This window comes from Hemicordylus capensis, chromosome 3 (genome assembly GCF_027244095.1).
Source record: "Hemicordylus capensis ecotype Gifberg chromosome 3, rHemCap1.1.pri, whole genome shotgun sequence".
Taxonomy (NCBI): domain Eukaryota; kingdom Metazoa; phylum Chordata; class Lepidosauria; order Squamata; family Cordylidae; genus Hemicordylus; species Hemicordylus capensis.
The window spans coordinates 118,915,606-118,936,984 of NC_069659.1; the positions used below are offsets into that span (position 1 = coordinate 118,915,606).

Below are 21,379 nucleotides of genomic sequence, written 5' to 3' on the forward strand. Positions count from 1 at the left end.
TTTCCTGGTATGTCCAAATTTATCTCCTTGCTTCTTGATTATGTAGAGGAAAGGATTTAAAGCAAGGTACTTCCCAAGTAGCATCTAATTTCCTTACAGAAATGTTACATTATATTTATCGATTCAAATTAATAATTTGTTGATGAAGTGCCCTTAACTAATTAAGCATATAATTCATTATTACAATACACTGCAGCAGTTTTCACCAAGCTTGAAGCCATACTCGTTGCTGTGATTAGCTGTATTTTAATAATTAAATCAAAAAGGAAGTGGTGCTTGGGCTGGAGATTATTTCTTGTAATCAAAAGAAGCACTTATAATCAGTACCATTAGTCCATCTAGTTAAGTATTGTCTATGATGGCTGGTAGAATCTTAGATAGATTCCTTGCTATTAGGGTTGCCAGTCCTCTAGGAATCACAATCAGGATTAATCTCCTAGTGACGATTGAAAAATATTGGGGAAAATTACTGGAAAAAACATCTCTAGGAATAGCCTCAGTCAGAGTTGGCAATCTACCCTTTTTAGCAAAGGACTGAACATGGGACTTTCTGAATGCAAAACTCTCCCAGTGAGTTGTCTGTGCCTTCCACCCAGAGCCAATATTTCTTTCTTTTGGTACAGAAACCTGAGAACTGGAGAAATCCTGGAAATTACATCTCTGTAAGTCTAACACAGAGATCTTCATCTGATTCAGCAAAGCAATTCTTAGGTTCTTGGACAATAACCCTAAATTGGAACATCTCTCCAAATATGTATTGGTGACATTGAGTCGGGTCTCACGATCAGTGAGAACCAGTTTGGGGACCTAGTAAGCCTGCTCTCCCCGCACACGAGCAGGGCAGGAGCCCTGTGCGGCCGGATCGCGAGCGCGCAGGGCATGCTGGTGAGACCCCCGGAGCCGGGAGGCAGCTTTTTGCCTCCCCTCCAGGGGTCTCCTCATGAGTAGCCACGCCGTGGAGCCAGCTACTCACGTTTTTAAAAACCTGGTTTGCAAAGCTCTTTCTCCGCAAACCTGGTTTAAGGGCAGGGGTAGTTAGGCGGGTGACCCGCTTGCGAACCACTGGGCTCGCTCGTTAGGCTCAGGGTCCAAAATTACCTAGCTGCATCTCTGATTTCAAAACAATGAAGCTATTCACACGATGGGAGAAAATCGGGCTAGCGGAGGCCAGTGGTTCAAATCGTCTAGATTCTAGCATGATACCTCAAGGGAAAAACAGGAATGAACAAAGCTCACCATACAACATTTGCTTGAAAGGCTAGGAATGCTTTCCAAACATTCATCCATTGACGCTTTGCAAGCAGTTAACAAAGCTGTTTACATTCAGTGCTGAAAATGCAGCATAGGACCTTGCTCTGAGTTCAAAGAATAATGCATCAGATAGTCAGCTGGTATAAATGGGCAGAGATTAATTTTGTACCAAACACTGAGCCATATATTTATGTCATGAAAATCTCCTTTTTCAACCATGATGCTTAACCTCATCTGCTATTGCACAAGCATCAGCTAACCCATCTTCATGGGGATTTGAGATATCCACATGAACACTAATGCAGGTAGCTAAACAAGTTCATGGATGATAGTTCTGTCAATGGTTATTAGTCCTGTTGGCTATATGGAACCTCCATGTTCAGATGCAGTGTGCCTGGGAAATGGCAGCAGGAAGACAAGAGCAAGCCTTGCTAATGGGCTTTTTGGCTGCATCCGGTTGGCCACCATGAGAACTAACATTTTGAACTAGATGGACTTTTGGTCTTATCTCTTATGTTTTTATAACTTATGAGATATAAGATTATAGATATGAAGTGAAATTGACCCTATGATCGTGAAGACAGATTTTGGAGCCTCAGAGATCAATTTAATTTTTTAAGAGATTGTATGCCACCTTTCAGCCATTGGTGGCATAACAAAATATCATCAAAACATCAGTATAATAAAACCACAAAAGCAATCAAATCAGGAAACATGCAATTCTACATAAATAACTATGAAGGGAGTGGGTAGATAGCAGCAGATGGACCCACCATCTCAGTCTACCCACCAAAAGGCAGAATAAATGAATGCTGCTGTGGCTTAGATGCGATTATGAGTTACTGGATCATGAATAGCCTTGCTCATATCAGTCAGTGATTCTAATTAGTGTGTGGGGGAAAGCAGTCACAAATGTCTCCAACCTGAGTCAGATTTTATTATATACGCAACTGAGACAGTGGCAGTCTGATAATATAACAACTGAATGTATTCTAGCATATACATAACCTCATTTGTTCTTATGTACTTTAACACAAATCTTACTTTTATATCAGCCATCTCAGTTAATGTATGAGTCTCCAGAACACAACAGAGATAATAAAATATCAGGGCTATTCTTGGAGACAGTCCCATCTAGTGTTCTCTCTCTAAACTTTTTTCATCTGTGTATAGAATGAGTTTTGTTCTGGGCAGCAGTATCAAGGCAGTGTGTGCGCATGTATATTCAGAGTGGGCCCTTCCTAATTCAGCCTGAGCAGGATCTAAAATTAATTGAGCAGACATCAAAAAATGTGTGAGCTTTAGAAGGAACACTGGTCCAATCCCTATGTAGCAGAATTACATGAACAATACAGAATTACATTCTTCTAGAACCTGAGACCTCATCCTCAGCATATTCTATTAAATGTAAATCCAGACAATATAAGGAGATATTACTTTCAGGAAAGCATGGTTACGATTAAGATACAAGATAGATGAAAACACAAGGTTGGAATGTTTGTATATGCTCCATGTCATCCACTGCAAAGATGCAGTAGTAGCATCAACTGTTTGGCCACCAAACTCTTGAAAGTCACAGTTGCTTCTCACAATAATTTATGGGTACCCAAGTATAAAATACATGTGCATCACATCAACTATGAAGGATATATAAACATATTTTTGTGCCCCCACCCTTAAAATATATGTGTGAAGGGTCAATTCTAAATGTGGCAAAAGAAACAAACACACTTTTCATATTGATGGAGAACTTGCACATTTTGTACTTGGGTTTCCATACCAGAGTAAAATCCCATTAGAAATAGGCCAAATAATAACCATGTGGTTCAACAGCAGGCAATACCTCTTGATTGCAGCTCCAGATGGGGCAAAACCATCTCCAAAAGTAACCATAGTATCTACATATAGCCTACAGGCTTCGTCTGTCTGTCTCTAACCTGGTTTTGAGCATGATATATTCCTTCAAATCTGTTGTGAGCACAGGGCTCCAGATTGAAACTGGTACCTGCATTCCGCCCCCCACCCCCACCCCACAAACAGTAGTATGTGGTGGTGATGTTGATCATAAAAACAGCAGGTAGGAATGGTTCATCCTTATCCCACATGGCTACTCTGAAAAGACTGCAGACTTCTAGAGGGACATTTCAGTTTTAAAAAAACACCATGTTTGGAGATCAACAAGTAATATGTACTTTAGGTTTTTTGACCCCAAGATTATACTGTAGGTATAATCAATCAAATCAGGAAACATGCAATTCTACATAAATAACTATGAAGGGAGTGGGTAGATTATACTGTAGGTATAACCTTGCACCCCACATGAGCAGAACAGGGTGTGGAGTCATTGGTGACCCAAGATCTCAGCTCCCCTGAGGCAGGGCACCAAAGGCTGGCCTCCACTTGTGTCCCCCTCACATGCATCTTTTATTCTTTGCAAAATTGATGACAGTTGCCCCTAATTCATTTGGCAACCCTTTGTACCCATCTGCCTCTTTCTCCTTCCCTCTGCTTCCTGCCACACTGCCATTGGAGTGGTGGCACAGCTGCTGCTCAGTAGAGTCAGTCAGCTGATCCTCCTCTACCTCCCTCTCCTTCTTCATGGTGGCAACACCTGCCTCCATCACTGCCTGACTTAGTGTGCATCATTTTTGCTCCCTCAAGCACTGCTACCATGGTAGTGAATTTCTTGTAACAAAGGTGAATATTTAACTCTTGAAGATCGAGGATAGGATGGAGTCCTCTGTTGTGCTTGGGGACTGCGAAAAAGGAGGAATAGAAACCAGGTTCCCCTTTGTGAGGCACCAGTTCTATAGCATCCTTCACCAGGAGACAAGTCACTTCTCTGAACAGTGGGGTTGTGGGTTTGGTAGATTGCACCTGGAATGGTAAGGTTTGGACATCTTTGAACTCCAGAGCATAGCCCACATGGATGATGGTGTTAACCCACTGGTCGGAGGTGATAGTGTCCCAGCAGGACAGATGGGGCGAAGGCGTGTAGGGAGGGTGTGGGTTTCGGCGGTGCAGCAGGGAGTGTTAGGCATGCTGAGTGTAGTATTCTGTCCTGGGCCTCAACTTGGTCTGCTTCTGAGGCTTAAGATGCTGGTATTGCTTTTGGGGGGGGGGGCGTGTTTTGTTTTGGATACAAAACATTTTGTGCCAAAAACAGGCCATTTCTGCTGTATTGCAGCCAAAACAAAACATCCAATGCTCAAAACAGAAAATTTTGTAGCCGAAACAAAACATCCCTGTTTCGGATACAAAACATTTTGTTGTTTGGGCTGTTTTGGAACTCCATTTTGCAATTGCAAAAAGTCTTTCTCCTTCAGTCACCATTTTTAGTTTTGACATGTGTTTGAATTTCTGGCCCTTCCAGCCTGCAGATGGCAATTGCCTCCTTATTCCTTTTATGGAAATTTAAGGGTAATTTTTACCCTCATTGGCCAGTGGGGCAGTGTGCATTTCATTGTTGTTGTTTCACACTGTTGTGTGTAGATCAATTGCATTTCTGGGGGGGGACGTGGATGTGCATGACCTTTGGAAATCTGCCTGGTTCTTTGTAAAGCTCTGCTGTTGTTGTTGATGTGTGATGTTGATGTTATTTGGGGTGGATTGAGAGCAGAAAGCAGGCTTTGGGGGCAGAAGAGTGGGTCAGGTGGTAGTACCCCAATGAATGTCTGCTGCCACCCAGGTTCCAAAAGAATTGGGGAAAGGGCTGATTTTAAAGAATTTCTGAAGTATATGTGTCTTTGGGGCAGATTCGGGGCAGAAAGGGGGCCTGAGCAGGGGCGTAACTATAATAGGGCAAGGGGAGACAGTTGTCTGGGTGCCCACTGCCTTGGGGGGCCACTCAGAGGCAAGTCACATGACTGACTCCCCCAGCCGTGCACTCGCCTAGTCTTCCTTCAGTTGTATTCATCCTCCAAAACTGATGTGAGGGTTAAGACCTGGAGCAACCAGAACAGCATGTCTTTCTCTAGTACCATTAAATGACTTGCATCATCCACAATTAACAAAACCTTTAAAAAAATAGTTTAGGATGATGTTCTATTGTGGCACATATATCTATATCTATATCTATATCTATATCTATATCTATATCTATATCTATATCTATATCTATATCTATATCTATATCTATATCTATAGATATAGATATAGATATAGATATAGATATAGATATAGATATAGATATAGATATAGATATAGATATAGATATAGATATAGATATAGATATAGATATTTTCTTAAGTGAGGGGGACCCATTTTAAAATCTTGTCTCTGGGCCCACTCCAACCTTGCTACACCCCCTGGGCCTGAAGGGCAAAACAGTGGGTTGGGTGGCAGTGCCCCAAGGGGTGCCCGCCATAACCCAGATTCCAAAGGAATAGGGCAATGGGCTGATTTCTTAGGAAGTGTTGATGTTTACATGTAAAGTTTCCCCCCTAGGGAATAATGGAGGTTTCAGCAGACCCATAACTCCATCTGGGAGTCACTGGGGTGGCCAGGAGTGAGTGGTGGTGTAGTGTACATAGGACGCCATCCACCCACATGGGTTGCTAACCCATGGGGTGCTGGGTTCTGTAGTTTATGAGGTGTTCTGAGTATAGATTCTCTGGTATCATATGAGATTTTCAATGACAAACCATGAATCCACTCTCATATGCTACCAGAGAATCTACACTCAAAACATCTCAGAAACAACAGAACCCAGTACCCCAAGGGTTAGCAATCCATGGGGGTGGTTGGCACCCTATGTGCTCCACACCACCACTCACTCTGGGCCACTCTGGGTCATCAAGAATGACCCAGAGTGACTCACTCTGGGTCACTCTGGGCCACCCCAGTGCCACCCAAGTGCAGTTATGGGGCTGCTGAAACCTTCATAATTCCCTGTGGGGAAGAACTTTAAAGACGTGTAAACTCCATTAAATATTTAAAAATCAGCCCTCCGCTCAGTTTCTTTGAAATAATTCTGGCAGCTTCCTTGCCCCCACTGGGCTCTACCACCCACCCTCTGCTCTGGGCCACCACCACCCCTGACATGAAGCTATACTTTTGCTGAAATCTCCATTATTCCCTATGGGAAAAATCTTAAACTTCAAAAATTCACCAAAAACCAGACCTTTGCCCAATTCCTCTGAAATTTGGGTGGTAGCTTCCACCCATTGGGCACTACCACCCCTACCCACTAGTTTTTGCCCCAGGGCCATTTTTAAAAATCCAAAACGTTTCAGATTCGGGTTTTGCAATTTTGAACAAAGAACAAAATTGGGGTCTTTCGGACTGGCTGATTTTGAACAAAGAACAAAATGGGTGTGTTTCAGATTTGGGCCAAAAACAAAACAGATTAAAAACAAAACACACAACCCTATTGCTTTTTGTAAATCCCTTGTCAGTTTCCCCGAAAGGAAGATTTGGACTGTTGAGAATAGGAAGAAGCTCTAGACATGGAAGGTCTAATCCAATGGTATTGCCTTGATGTTTTATTCAAGGAAGTCTGCAGGCTAATGGAACGAGCGGTATTCCTGAGCTTCTGGACCTTTTCTAAAGTCTCATCTGTGGTAGGCCCAAATAAAGCTTCCCCATAAAACAGTATACCTTCAATTCTTGTTTTCGCCTCTGAGGTCAGTCCTGACAAATGCAGCCAGGCATGTCTGCGAAGGGCCACTGAAGAGGCCATTGACCTCACTGCGCCATCAGCCTGATTCTGGGAAGAACATCACTGTTGCTTAGCCAAATAAGTAGCCTCCCCATGAATCACCTAAGCAAGATCTCTCTGTTCATTGGGTAGCATGTCCAAGTAAGAGCCTATCTTTTCCCACAGGAAAAGGTTGTACCTGCCCATGCATGCCTCGTAGTTTGCTATTTTCAGTTGCAGCATAGTGGTAAAATAAATGTGTCGGCTAATGGAATTCAACTTCTTAGCCTCCCTGTCCACCAGTTCAGAGAGAGCCCTGTGCCTTGCGCAAGACTGGGCTGCTTCCACCACAACAGAATTCGGCACTGGATGGCACTGCAATAACAGGCAGTCATCATACTGTATCTTGTATAAGATCTCAATTTTCTTTATTATTTATTTATTTATATTTATTGAATGTATATACTGCCTAATACCACCTAATACCTAATTATACCTAATACCTAATACTGCCTAATACCACTCGATTTGGTCTTTTGCTCTGATCAGGGTGGTGTTCCATGGGTGGGGACCCCTGTCATCTCCCCACTGTCATGGACGGATCACCATCTGGTTAAGGTAGAGCTTACAGCCACAACCACCTCTGCAGGGGTGAAGGACCTATTAGAATGATCCGCCCGAGGAGGTTATTGGATCCAATAGGATTCCAAGAAGCCTTGGAAGGGTTTAGGGTTGGCTCTGCTAATAATTCTGTCAATGCTCTGGTACAAAGATGGAATAATGAACTCACTAGAGCAGTAGACACAATAGCTCTTAAACATCCTCTCCGACTTCCCTTAAAGGCAGCCCTGTAGTATTCAGATGAGTTATGGGAGCTCAACTGGCAAGGCAGACAATTAGAGTGCAAGTGGAGGAAGACTCAGCGCAAGTCTGATCGGGCACAACACAGAGCACATTTGAAGACATATGCTCTGACAGTGTGGGAGGCAAAGAAGCGGTTCTTTTCTGCCCACGTTGCTTCCGCAAATTCACATCCAGCTAAGATGTCTAGGGTTGTGAGGGGGCTAGTAAGTACCCGATCCCCCTTGATTTTAAATTTGGAACCATCAGTCACTCGCTGTGACATTTTTAATGACTTTTTTGTGGATAAAATCTCTCAGATTTGTGCCAAGCTGGATTCTACAGTTACTGCAGAGTCTATTGTGGAGATGTCCAGCAACTCCTCTCATGTGGTTAGATTGGATCATTTTCAGTTTGTGACTCCTGAGGAAGTGGGCAAACTGCTTCAGACTGTGCATCCTACAACCTCTTCTCTTGACCATTGCCCAACTTGGCTTATCTCATCTGATAATCTTATTATCAGAGAGGGTCTGGTAAATATAATAAATGCTTCTCTGAGGGAGGGCAGGATGCCTCCTTGTCTTAAGGAGGCTATTATTAGACAGCTTGTGAAGAAAACTATACAGGATCCCTCAGAGTTAGCTAATTACAGAACTGTTTCTAATCTTACATAGTTAGGCAAGGTGGTTGAGCGGGTGGTGGCCTCTCAGCTCCAGGCAGTTTTGGATGATGCAGATTATCTAGACCTATTTCAAACTGGCTTTCATGTGGACCACGGGGGTGAGACTGCCTTGCTCAGCCTGATGGATGATCTCTAACTGGCTATCAACAGAGAGAGAGTGTGATACTGCTGATGCTTTTGGATCTCTTGCTTTTGATACCATTGGCCATGGTATCCTTCTGGACCATCTGAGGGAGGTGGTATTGGGTGGCAATACCATGAAGACTGTTCCTGTGCAGGCGCAGAGCCCATCTGTGATGGACAGAGACCACACCGAAGAAACTGGACTGATCCAGAAAGGCTTTTCTTATGCTCTTAAAAAAGGAGAAAGAGGCAAAGGGTGTCCATCTTGGAGCAAATGTTTGCAGAGTGGTGGCAGTGTCACCGCTTGACAAAGAGCTGGTAAGGGAGGGAGGCAGGCAGTGAGAAGCCCCTCTGGTAGCCACATAATCCACTGCTTGATGTGACCGCCTCACCTCACCCATGTATGAAGTGGCCTCTCATAAGAATCCAGTGTAGCAGCTTCCATTCCCCAACCAGGGCACTTCCATGGTTTGTGTGCTGCTGCTACAGGCCTATCTGTTTAACAAAAACACATCTGCAGCTCATCATCAGGCATCCAACAGTCTCTCACACTCAACTTTGTTGATGCTTTGATAGGGAGTAGCCATATACTGGGAATGTGGGTAGAAAAGAGGCTGTTGGGTGTCCTTAGGTGAGGCTGGAGAACCCTCCATTTAGAGGGATGCACTTGCTGAGATGCAGTGCATGTGGAATGACAGCAATATATCCAGGCAAGCACTCTAGTAGGGAAGGGGAAAGCAACACTGAGAGGCCACTCAGCTCCTTGCAGAATCCCAAGAGATTTCAATGACAGCAAAATTAATTGTCCACAAGAAGATGGTTACATTTATTTGCAACTTGCTTAAAAGTGAGCATAAATAAATTTCAGAATGCAAAAAGGGCTAATTAAAATGTTCCCAACAGTGTGTGTGTGTGTGTGTGTGTGTGTGTGTAGATAGATAGATAGATCTATCTATCTATCTATCCTATTTATCTATTTATTATTAGTATTATTATTATTTTTACATTTATATCCCGCTCTTCCTCCAAGAAGCCCAGAGCGGTGTACTACATACTTGAGTTTTTCTTTCACAACAACCCTGTGAAGTAGGTTAGGCTGAGAGAGAAGTGACTGGCCCAGAGTCACCCAGCTAGTTTCAAGGCTGAATGGGGATTTGAACTCGGGTCTCCCCAGTCCTAGTCCAGCACTCTAACCACTACACCACGCTGGCTCTCCATCTATCCTTCTATCTTCTTTCTACCCTTGTTTAGGTAAAAATTAAAGCTGGAGAAGTTTCTGGAATAAAATGCTAGATATTATTATGCTGTGAAGCAGAAACAAGGAAATCATAAATGTTCACTGTATAAACTAGTTCCTCTGCTTATTTAACATGTGATCATTATGTGCAAAGACATTTTTGGAAACAAAGAAGGAATGCTGCAACAATCTTCCAGTTAATCCCACAGCTCAGAGCATCTTCAAAGAAATTAGAGTCAAGGAAAGTACCTTTCTCCACTAATCTCAGAACCTGTCGAGTTCTGACAGCTTTCAGTTCCAGTCAAGTGGGCTTCTTATCTAAAAAGGTTGATTACCATTAGACAAAGGATTATGCAGAACTATCTGGCTTGTAGTCTCATACTCTATGGTCTCTAAGCAGGCCTTTTGGCACATCTGGCATGAATCTATGGCAGGGGTAGGCAATAAGTTCGGGATGATGGTAGTTGTAGATAAATAGATAGGTGGCATTTGACATTTGGATTCCCCAAAGGTCTGAGCTACTCACTCACCGGACATGCATTCTTGGATTGGGATCTAACAGTAGGTCTTTCCCCATCTGAAATCCATAATCTGCTCCTCTTCAGAGGGAACCGTCTTGGTACATCTGTGATTTCTAAGGTTACCTCTCCAGGGTCTCTATGATTCTGAGTCAAGTCTCAGGGTCAGAGACATGACAAATGTAGTGCAAAGAAACTATGACAGATGAAGCTCAAACATATAAAAGAAAGAAATACGTTTTGAGAATTTGGGAAGTGTAGACCAGAGCCTAACCGATACCTCAGAACTGTCAGGGTTATATACCGTAAACACAGCCTCTCATGCATTTTGAAAACAATTGTACCTATCTGGCCATGTTATAGATCCTGAAGGAGACCTGAAAAAGTATTGCATATAAATATTGTTTATGCTTCCTATTGTAGAGATAAAATAGATACTTGTGAATAAACAGAGACTTACCATGAAATGGAGAAACAAAAACAAACAAGAATCATTGAGGGCAGCAATGGGGACAAATATTTTATCACTGAACTGCTGAACAGAAGCAGTTTGCCTAAGTATCAGATTCTTCACTTTCACTCTAGTTGCTCATTCCATTTGAAAAAAAAGTCAGATACTTTCATGTTTACTCTACCAGATACACAAAACATTAGTGCTTGTTACCTGTGTCCTCAGCATTCTGTGCATGTGACCATATTTGCCTCTCCAGTTTTCTAGCAGAATACATGGATAACAGGCTTTTCAAGATTGCTTCAATTAGTTATGAACATAAGAACAGCCCTGCTGGATCAGGCCCAAAGCCATCTAGTCCAGCCTCCAGTTTCACACAGTGGCCCACTAGATGGCTCTGGGAAGCCCACAGGCAGGAGCTGAGAGCATGCCCTCTCTCTTACTATTACTGCCCTTTAACTGGCATGTAGAAGCATCTTGCCTATAGACCTCAGACTAGTAGCCATTGATAGACTGTCCTCCATCAATGTATCTAAACCCCTCTTAATGCCATCCAGGCTGTTGGCTGTCACCACATCTTGTGGCAGAGAATTCTGTTGGTTGATTATGCATTGTGTGAAAAAGTATTTTATTTTGTCAATCCTAAATTACTTGGCAGTCAGTTTCATGGGATGACCCCTGGTTCTAGTGTTATGCAGGAGGGAGGGGGAAAAACAACTTTCTCACACCATGCATTATTTTATAGACCTCTATCATGTCTCCCCTCAGTCATCTTTTTTCTGAACTAAAAAGCACTAGGTGTTTTCGCCTCGCCTCGTAAGGAAGGTGCTCTAGGCCCCTGATCATCTTGGTTGCCCTCTTCTGCACCTTTTCCAGTTCTACAATGTCCTTGGAATTTGCCTTTTTCAAAGCTGCTGCACATTGAGTTGACACTTTCAATGAGCTGTCCACCACGAACCCGAGATCCCTCTCCTAGTCAGTCACTGACAGTTCAGTCCTCATCAGTGTATATGTGAAGTTGGGGTTTATTGCCCCAATATGCAGCATTTTACACTTGCTAACCTTGAATTGCTTCTGCCATTTTGTTGCCCACTCCCCCAGTTTGGAGAGATCCTTTTGGAGCATCCTCACAATCTCTTTTGGATTTCACTACCAAAATAGTTTGGTGTCATTTGCAAATTTGGTCACCTCGTTGCTTACCCCAACTTCTAGATCATTTATGAACAGGTTAAAGAGCACTGGTTCCAGTACAGATCCTTGGGGGTCCCCACTTCTTATTTCCCTCCATTTAGGGAATTGTCCATTTATTCCTACCCTCTGTTTCCTGTCCTTTAACCAGTTAGTTTTTTAATTTTCAATTTGAAAATGTGTTTCCTAAGCTTTTCTTCGTCTTCTTCTAGTTTTCTAGGCACAAAAAAATGTGAGACAAAAATGGTAAGATAAGCTTACTGAATAGCTTTAATACTGCTGTGCTGCTAAACTAGGAGAACCACCTTTAAAATTAGGGCTGTAATTCTTCCCAGACAATTGATCCTTTGTCTACTCAATCAAGACAGCTAGGAGCAATAATTCCAAGTTACTAGGAATTTGTGATGTTTCTATTTATGTATTTTATTCTATAGTAGAGATCCAATAAAGCAAATAACAATTCAGTTGGAAGGCCTTTTAATAGAAGATACTGTAATATAAATTGGAATGTAAATTTCAAATTGCATCAGCCTGGGAAAATAAATGTGAATTTATCCATTGCAACCAGTTAATGTCATATTTATGTCAATTGCACTATATTACTCCTTTCCAACCATGTAATGGGCACTCAGATTGCTCAGAAAATTGGAGTTTTTACTTTCACATTTCTTATATATCCTTTTTGAAATAAAACAAACTGTAAAAAACTGTTCTTACACTTTCTGACAGCCTTTTGTGTGTCTATAGCAGTTTTCTCATTTGTGTTTTGTTGTGCCATCTATATAACAAATTAAGAGACAATAACATTTAAATAGCTCTAAGGAAGGACCATAATTAAATTGAATTCAATTGAATTTCAAGGTTGGTTATCAATAACAGCCTCAGGCAAAAGTCGTGAAAGCCCAATGACAAAACCAATCACCATCAGGATTCCTTCCACCTAAAGAATTCAATTAAATTCCTTACAAATGGCTTATTCAAATATACTCTAAAATGAGCAATTGAAATTAATTCAGTGAGCTGAAAAACTTACAACCTCTGCTTTGCAGGATGGTGAAGGAAGAAGAGGGTCGCTGCTGACCCTGTTTCAATAGCCAACTGAGATCTCCAATAGTATACTTGTAGTATTTGCATGGCCATTTCTGCATGCATGGCTTTGTGACAGAATATAAACACACTGATTAAGGAACTCCGGTCATTCCTTATCATACCCATTTGGCAGGCAAGATTAAAAAAAAAAAAAAAAAACTTATTCAGCTTGCCAAGAAGTGCATTAAATAATCATGCATCACATAACAATCACAATACAATAAACAATGGAAGAATGGCTATGACCTGACTCTAAGGCTGCAGTCCTATACACACTTAAACGGAGGAAGCCCTACTGATCAGAGTGGACTGAGCAAAGCAACAGGGAAAGCAGATGATTTCAGTGGTGTGGAGAGTCCTTTATGGGGGGGTACTTGGGGTGTGCATGGAAATGGCCCACTGGAAAAATGCACAATTGTGATATCCCCACGCAGTTCATGCAACACACGTACTGTGTGCATTGATCTACATCAGCCTTTCCCACAGCAAACATGCAAAATGATGACCCAGTTAGAGTCGACAGACATGAACTCTATGCAGGTGTGCAAAAATTAAACATCCACATAGAATTTACAGGAAAGCTCGGTGAACAGGATTCCAAATTCTATGACAGGAGCGGCAGGATCTTTCTTGCAAAAGCCATATAGATTTTTTATTCTGACTTAACCATTTAATGGAAAAAAGTACATTGGGATTGACTTGAGTTTGGCTTGGATTTCTAGTTACAAGTTTTTAAAATCTTGTATTTTAATTGTATGATTTTATTGTTTGGATTTCTATAAGAAAAGCCATCTATATCACTACCACTATTAATATTGTTGTTGTTGCTGCTGCTGCTGCTGCTACTACTGCTGCTGCTGCTACTACTACTACTACTTCATATCCTTAGAATTTGGGGTGCCCTCAATTGCTGCAGGGCTGAAGTTGCTCTTTAGCATTAAACTAAAGCTTTCATTTGACCTTGACTTGTCATTTCATAGCAATATGTCAAGTTGGTGACAACACTTAGGCCAGATTAAAAACCATAATTTGATCCCCCTCATGCCCAGTTATAAAGTTTTGTCTCTTGTTATATTTTCAGAATGGGCAGTCTTGAAATTTTCATCTTGTTCCTTTATTCTATTTTATAATTTTTAAAAGAGAGAAATGTGAATTGATATTTAAGTTTGCTGATATTCCTATACACAGAAGAAGAATCAGGGTTTTAAATCCAATCAACAGACCTCAGTGAACAGAACAGTGCTACACTGTAAAACTTAACTCTTATACAGCTAACTTCCAAGGAAACAAGGTCAGACTAGTGCTAAGTACTTTTGAATAGTTTCACAGCTACATGCCCCATAAAGTAAAGTTGTGCCATCAAGTCGGTGTCGACTCCTGGCAACCACAGAGCCATGTAGTTGTCTTTGGTAGAATTCAGGAGGGGTTTACCATTGCTGTCTCCCGTGCAGTATGAGATGGTGCCTTTCAGCATCTTCCTATATCGCTGCTGCCTGATATAGGTGTTTCCTATAGTCTGGGAAACACATTCCCTTCATGTATACATTGCAGTCCTCTCAAAGCAAGCTCCTGTCCTTTCATACTTTATCAAAGTGCCATGTCCATATAGGGCAAATTTGTCTTTATGGATCATTATCATCATGATTATTACTGCAATATCTATAGATCTGCTCCTGAAGTAAAATAGTAGAGATAGTGCTGAACTCAGTAATATCCTGGGCCAGAATACAGATTTGTGCTACCTCTAAAGCACGGCAATGAACGAAACAGGTGCCATTTGTCCCAGAATCCTCCAACTGCCCATAATAATTATGATTCAGACATCCCCACCTTACCATGGCCAGACCAACTATATAGTACAGCACACTAGATTTTAAAAATTAATCTGTATGCTGCATGGCATGTATCATTCTGCAAATGCAAAGCATTATATGATTTTACAGTTGAGAAAATGGTGTTGGAACATAGTGAAATAGAACAGTATTTCCATGAACTGACAAATCTTTTTATAAGAACATAATGAAATACATCAGAAAAGAGGTTAAGGTTCTTCTTTTTAAAATGCTACTTAAATTCACACATTTGTTGGTATTTCTAAGTGCTGTCCAAAACATTTAATCGGGGGGTGCGGGAGGGAGAGAGTTCTATGATAAAGAATTGCTTCGGATCTATCATACATTTGCTAAGTTAACCAAGTAGAAAGGCAAGTGGCATTGAAACAAGACCAAGATTAATTCAATTCTGAGATCAAATTATTCTCAGTGTCTAACAAATCACTTGAAATTTTCTTGAATCAGTCAATGCACAGAAGAGTAGATATCTTGAAACAACGCCCTTGAAAGTATGCATATCTTTAAATATTCATGCTCTTAAAATGTGAAGTATAAAAGTATTATTTTACTCACTGAATCACAGTAAATATTCCCAATGGCTTATCATTAACATCCATTGTATTGGAAGTAGATTGCAGCAGCCTTCAGAAAAGTCCTCTGTCTCTCACACACTCAAGGTCTTCTGGATTTATCCAGTTCCCTTCTCCAAATGAAGTCAACCACAGCACTGTTAGCCTTGTATTTGTGGCTTAAAAGTAAAAATAACAGTTGCCTGCTAGGCAGAGGACTGCTGTTGTGATACACTCACATTGTATCCCTTTGTCAATACAGCACACATGAGCAGAGCGGGGGGGGGGGGAATCAATGCAAAAACCATTGTCCAATGTTCTATACTATAACAATTATGTGACAATTTAAAAGCATTTAAGCTCAACCTTGAAATGTGCCTGAGATTAATCCAAATGCAATGGTTACTTGGTGGGAGCACATAATTAATATAACTGTGGGTTTTTCCTTCCTACAATTTCAGAATGTGCTTTTATGAATGGTATATACTAGGACTGTGTGAAGCTGCCCCAATTTGATTCAGGGGACATGTCAGTACTTCGGCGGGCTGGGGTGGTGGTGTCCTGATTTGATTTGGGGCTTTGGAAAAGATTCCTGCTTCACTCTGGCTTCAAACTGAAGCCATTGCTTCAACTCAGGCACAAAAACAAACCACCTCTTCCTACCCCTCATCACTCCCCCGTTCCTTGTAGAGATTACCTGTACAGTCAGGAGACAGTCTGACTTTAATTTTATTTTAATGGAGCAGCTCAGTGATGGAACCATATTTTCTATACTTTCACTTTTAAAACAAAAACCATTCTTCTTCTGTTGCAATCCAGGGCAAGGCACTTGGCTTTCTGAGAACTGTCTACTCTTTCAGGGCTGAGGCCATTGTGGCCATTTCCAGAAAACCCTCCACTTTTCCTAGAACTGAAGAGGAAGAAGGGAATCTTGTTGATTCAGTTTTAGAAGTGAATCCACAGAAGATGCTGCTTCCTCTTCATACTCCAGTAAAAAGTAAAACCAGACAGGTTCTGTCTCCTGTCCACACTGGTAAGCCGCTTGCTCATTTCTGGGGCTGCCTTGCTCATCTGCTCTCTTCCCTGCCGCGCAGTGTGCTATGCTACCCATCACCAGTGGGGTGCAGCCCACCTCCCCAGCAGTGCACTCTTCTATTTATCTATGTTCTAAAGAGTTCTAAAATGAGAGAACCTTTTCCCCCTTGAAATCTTGCTTCACTATGCAATTTTGATCCCTTTCATGTTAATAGGGGTCAGAGGAGGGTGGCAAGGTAGGGAAGGGGGCAGAAGCAGGAGAATTGTTTCAAAAGTGAAGAAAGCCATGGATGAAGCCACAAAAAATGTTCTGTATAGCGAGGGCATAAGTGGCCCATTTTTCTCATGCAGTGCCCCTGCAGCAATGGCACACTCCCTCTCTTTCCCAATGGTGGTGGTGGCGGCGACCTCCCCCCAGTGATGGCATGCTCTACACTGCTAGGGATGGGCAGGAAGCAGAGGTGGGCTGCAGGAGTGCTACGCTGAGGAGCTGGGACACCCCGCTGGGGATGGGCAGCACAGCACACTGTGCTGCAGGGAGGAGAACAGGTGAGTGAGGCAGCCACAGAGATGAGCCAAGTGGCCCCAGAGGCAGGGTAGCACAGGCTCTTGGGACCCATGGACCCAATGATATCTTCCCCTACCCCTCGGTTCCTGAAAAAGTCTATGTTCTAAAAAGTTCTAAAACGATATAATTTTTTTTCTTGAAATCTTGCTTCACTATACAATTTTGATCCCTTTCATGTTAATATTGTGCGTAGAGAACCAAACACTGGTAAATGCATATGAGGGGGAAACATGAAGGCAAAGTAATGCCCACTAAAATATCTTTTGTGGGGATTGAAAGGAATTTACAAAAAAGGAAAATAAAGGAAGCATTATTTATAGAGAAATTGAGACCAGATATCAATGGCCCTCAGGGCTCCATTCTGTCACCAATGCTTTTTAACATCTACATGAAACCGCTGGGTGAGGTCATCAGGAGGTTTGGTGCTGGGTGTTATCAGTATGCTGATGACACCAAAATCTACTTCTCCTTTTCATCTTCACGAAATGGCACTCATTCTCTAAATGCCTGCCTACAGGCAGTAATGGGCTGGATGAGGGAGAACAAATTGAAGTTGAATCCAAGCAAGATGGAGGTGCTTATTGTGGGGGCTCAGAATCTGAGGGGTGAGTTAGATCTTCCTGTGCTGGATGGGGTTACACACCCCCAGAAGGAGCAGGTGCACAGCTTGGGAGTACTCCTGGACCCAGGCCTATCTCAGGTGGAGGCCATGGCCAGGAGTGCTTTCTTCCAGCTTCGGCTGATGCGACAGCTGCGCCCATTCCTTGAAGAGGATGACCTCAAAACAGTGGTGCATCAGCTGGTAACCTCCCAGCTTGACTATTGCAATGTGCTCTACGTGGGACTGCCTTTGTACGTAGTCCGTAAACTTCAGTTAGTTCAGAATGTGGCCGCTAGATTGGTCTCTGGGGCAACCCGGAGAGATCATATTATGCCTATTTTGAAACAGTTACACTGGCTGCCGATATGTTTCCAGGCAAAATACAAAGTGTTGGTTATTACTTTTAAAGCCCTGAATGGCTTGGGTCCGAGATATCTTAGAGAGCGCGTGATCCCCACCACACCACATGATCCCCACCACACGTTAAGGTCATCTGAGGAGGTCTGTCTTCAGTTACCACCGGTTTGTTTGGTGGCGACTCAGAGGCAGGCCTTCTCTGTAGCTGCTTCCGGGCTATGGAATGCACTCCCAGCAGAAATTCACAATCTTAATTCCTTACTGACCTTCAAGAGAGCCCTTAAAACCCATCTGTTTGGCCTGGCCTTTCAGGTTTTTTAATTAGTTTTAGTTGTTTTAATGCTAACCTGATTTTCAGGGTTTTAATTGTTCTGATAGTTTAATTGTTTTTGAAGATGTTTTAATTGGTGTTCGTATTTATATTTCTGTTTTAATTGTTATTGGGTTTTAATGGTTTCTGGTTTTTAATTGTAAACTGCCCTGAGCCATTTCGGAAGGGCAGTATAAAAATCAAATAAATCAAGCAAGCAAGCAAGCAAGCTCGGGAAGCATTGGCTGATGCTATAAGGTTCATTAGCCCCTGAGAAAAATCAGGTGATCCCTCTTCTCTCCCCCCCACCGCCTTCCTCATTATCTCATTATCTCTCCACCAGTCACGGAACAGAGTGTTATCTGCTCTAAAGAATTTAACAGCTGAGGAACAGAAGAGGCCTCTTATCTGTGCTCATTTGTTTAACTGATGATGGCGTGTATGCCAAAATGTTTTTATTTTATGTATACCAACTTTATTTTTGCACAATAAAGGGACTCAGTTGAGGTGTTAATATATGTGCATTGCATCACCAACATATCAACTTATATGTTAATAATAATGCAAACTAGATGAGACAACAGAGATTCATAGATGCATTTCCACTCTCTTTAAACTTTTATAAATAGCAACTGTGGATGATTCAGTATCCTGTCTTGGTTGCCCATCGTGTAGAGGCAGGACTGCAGGACCTTGGTGAGATCCAAGTTGACTTGACACCCGTAAGAGGCAGTCCACCTTTGAGCCCAGACTACCCCTCCTGAGTTTTCTGTCTGGAAAGTGGAAACCACAAAAGATGCAGCCTTCTGAAGTCTGGAACTCCTCCTCTGCTGTTGAGAACATAAACGTTTTAGAACATAAATTGGCCTCTTTGATCTTGCCAAGCTTGTTGTTGCTGGTGGCATGCAGATACTGGTGTCATAATGGTGTAGGAAAGGCCAGCTCTGTACCTCGGGCTCAGGTTCTGAGGGTCCTGCCCCAGGCAGCTCAGGCCCTTCCTCAGGGGGCTCCAGCTCTGGTCAGGTTCCAGTCTGGTGTCCAGATCTAGGGCTGGGGCTAGTGCTGATCCTGCTTCTTCAGATTCCAGACTGGCATCAAGGTCCAGGACTGGGGCTGTTGCTGATCCTACAGAGTTACTAACAGAGTCACGACTGGGGTGGCATCTGTGACGGACTAGGTCATGACATGTAGCAGAGGATATTAACCTTCCCCCCTGCCATATTTCCCCCAAAGAAAATCAATTTCCCACCTACTATTTGCCCAGTTAGGAAGAATGTCAAGTACAAGTAATCACCAAGTACCTTGCCAAGTACACAAGTAATCGCAAATATGGCCAATATGGATTTCCACTATTGTGACAGCCAAATAATAAAATGCCCCACTGCTAACCATCTCTTTGGACACTGACTCTACAAAGTACATTCATTCATGTACGGGGAAAGAATAAGATTACCAAAATGAACATATTGCATGGACTGGGTCCAGATCCAGAACTGTCAAAACAATGATGATTCATTCCTGACTCCGCCTAGGCACTCCTGGCTGCTATGTGTTTTGCTACTCCCTCAGCAAAGTGCTTTACAGTTCTTGTGGTGAACTGAACTGGAGGTCTTATGTGCAGGACCTATGCACTCAGGCCTGTTCACTAGGACAGGTTAGAACACTCATTGTATCACTGCCACCATTCTCTGGTAATAGGGAACTTCAAAATTATATTTTAAAAATACCTCAAAACCCCTTAAAGTAACATGAAGCCTAAGCAGGCAACATGGGGAGGCAGAGCACGTTCCAGCACAGACCACATTTCAAATAATCAAAAATCTAGTTTATTCAAGTAGATAGAATAATAGGAACTAGTTACAGGCAGTGAAAGACAGTATAAAAAGGCAAAATGTACAAGCAAAGTATCTCTCTTCCTGTGTGGTGCTAGACATGGGGTCAAAGGTCTTAGTTGCTAAGCTGAAGTTTCAGAAGTAATAAATCTTGCATCATGAATGGAGCTTTGCTCTACACAGCCAGGCAGAGTTGCTGTCTACACACTTTCTGGAGTTATGCAGCAGGGCTCAGCTAGGAGCCGAAAACTAAGCAGGAACTCAGAAGCACACAAGAAGAAGGCCACACACAAAACTAGCCACAGCTTTTTATAAGAAAGAATTTTGTGTTTTCTCAGTCTAGCGACTAGAACTCAAAAAAATATGTGCTAATTAAGTCACACAGTCATCTACGCACCATGCAGCCCGTAGATCGCACAAATGGCTCAGGTCTTCTGAAGTCTTAGATTCAGTCAATATAATCTGATGGCTGATTGGATCCAAATTTTATAAAGCTATTTATTCGATGCTCATAGAGCTTGCTGGACAATGGGGAACCATTTTACATAAAGTCTCACCCATTCACATAGATGGCTGGGAACTTAGCAGCCATTAGGTCTTTTCCTGACATAGGATATTATATAGGAAGCAGGTTGGCTATGTGACTAAGAAACATGCATTCACAGGGCTAAACGTAAGGTTAGACAGGCTCACAATGGATCTTAAAACCAAGAAAGTTGTGGTATGTGATTTATAGGGGCCTTTCGAACCAAATAAAGGCCAGGTTCACAACAGTTATCACATTTATCTTCAGAACTCTGTTAGATTAGCTAGACAGAAAAGTACCAGGTCTTTGTTTTTTTAACCAAAAGTCCAAAAGCCATACAGTGACCTTCAGAAAAGAGAGGGATTTAAATCTGAGTCTTCAGAGTCCAAAGCCTGAATTAAATTTGATCACTGACCCAAAGCTTTTTCCTGTGAAAGCCAGGAGACATTCTCCTAGGAAGTGATCCCTGTAGTGTAATAAATTAATAAAAAATAATATTAGGACCTCATATGACAAATCCAGCGCTTCTGTCCACTTTCAATGAACCAGAATATAGATGGGAGTGACAATCGTCTTTAGGAATTCTGGATCCTTCAAATTCCTAACACAGAAGCAGACATCTTCCTTTAAGAAAGTGAACTCAACGCTTTCAAAGGAAGGCTCCTTCTTAGTTTAAGTATTGACAAGTACCAGACACTGATCAATTGCTCAAATTTGGGACTGTGATCCAGT

General features: G+C 42.2%; 1 protein-coding gene across 3 annotated transcripts in view; it reads right to left on the bottom strand.

The window, feature by feature from the left end:
* FRMPD4 (FERM and PDZ domain containing 4) overlaps positions 1-21,379 on the bottom strand; it is a 564,699-nt gene that overhangs the window by 454,464 nt on the left and 88,856 nt on the right. For 2 of the 3 annotated variants that reach the window (XM_053312353.1, XM_053312362.1), the window contains exon 1: positions 12,965-13,146. The exons of the other annotated variant lie outside the window; for it this stretch is intronic. In XM_053312353.1, coding sequence (XP_053168328.1) covers positions 12,965-13,143 — 179 coding nt within the window. In that variant the 5' untranslated portion in view covers positions 13,144-13,146. Of the gene's footprint in view, positions 1-12,964; positions 13,147-21,379 lie in introns of those variants that run through there. 3 annotated transcript variants of the gene reach the window in all.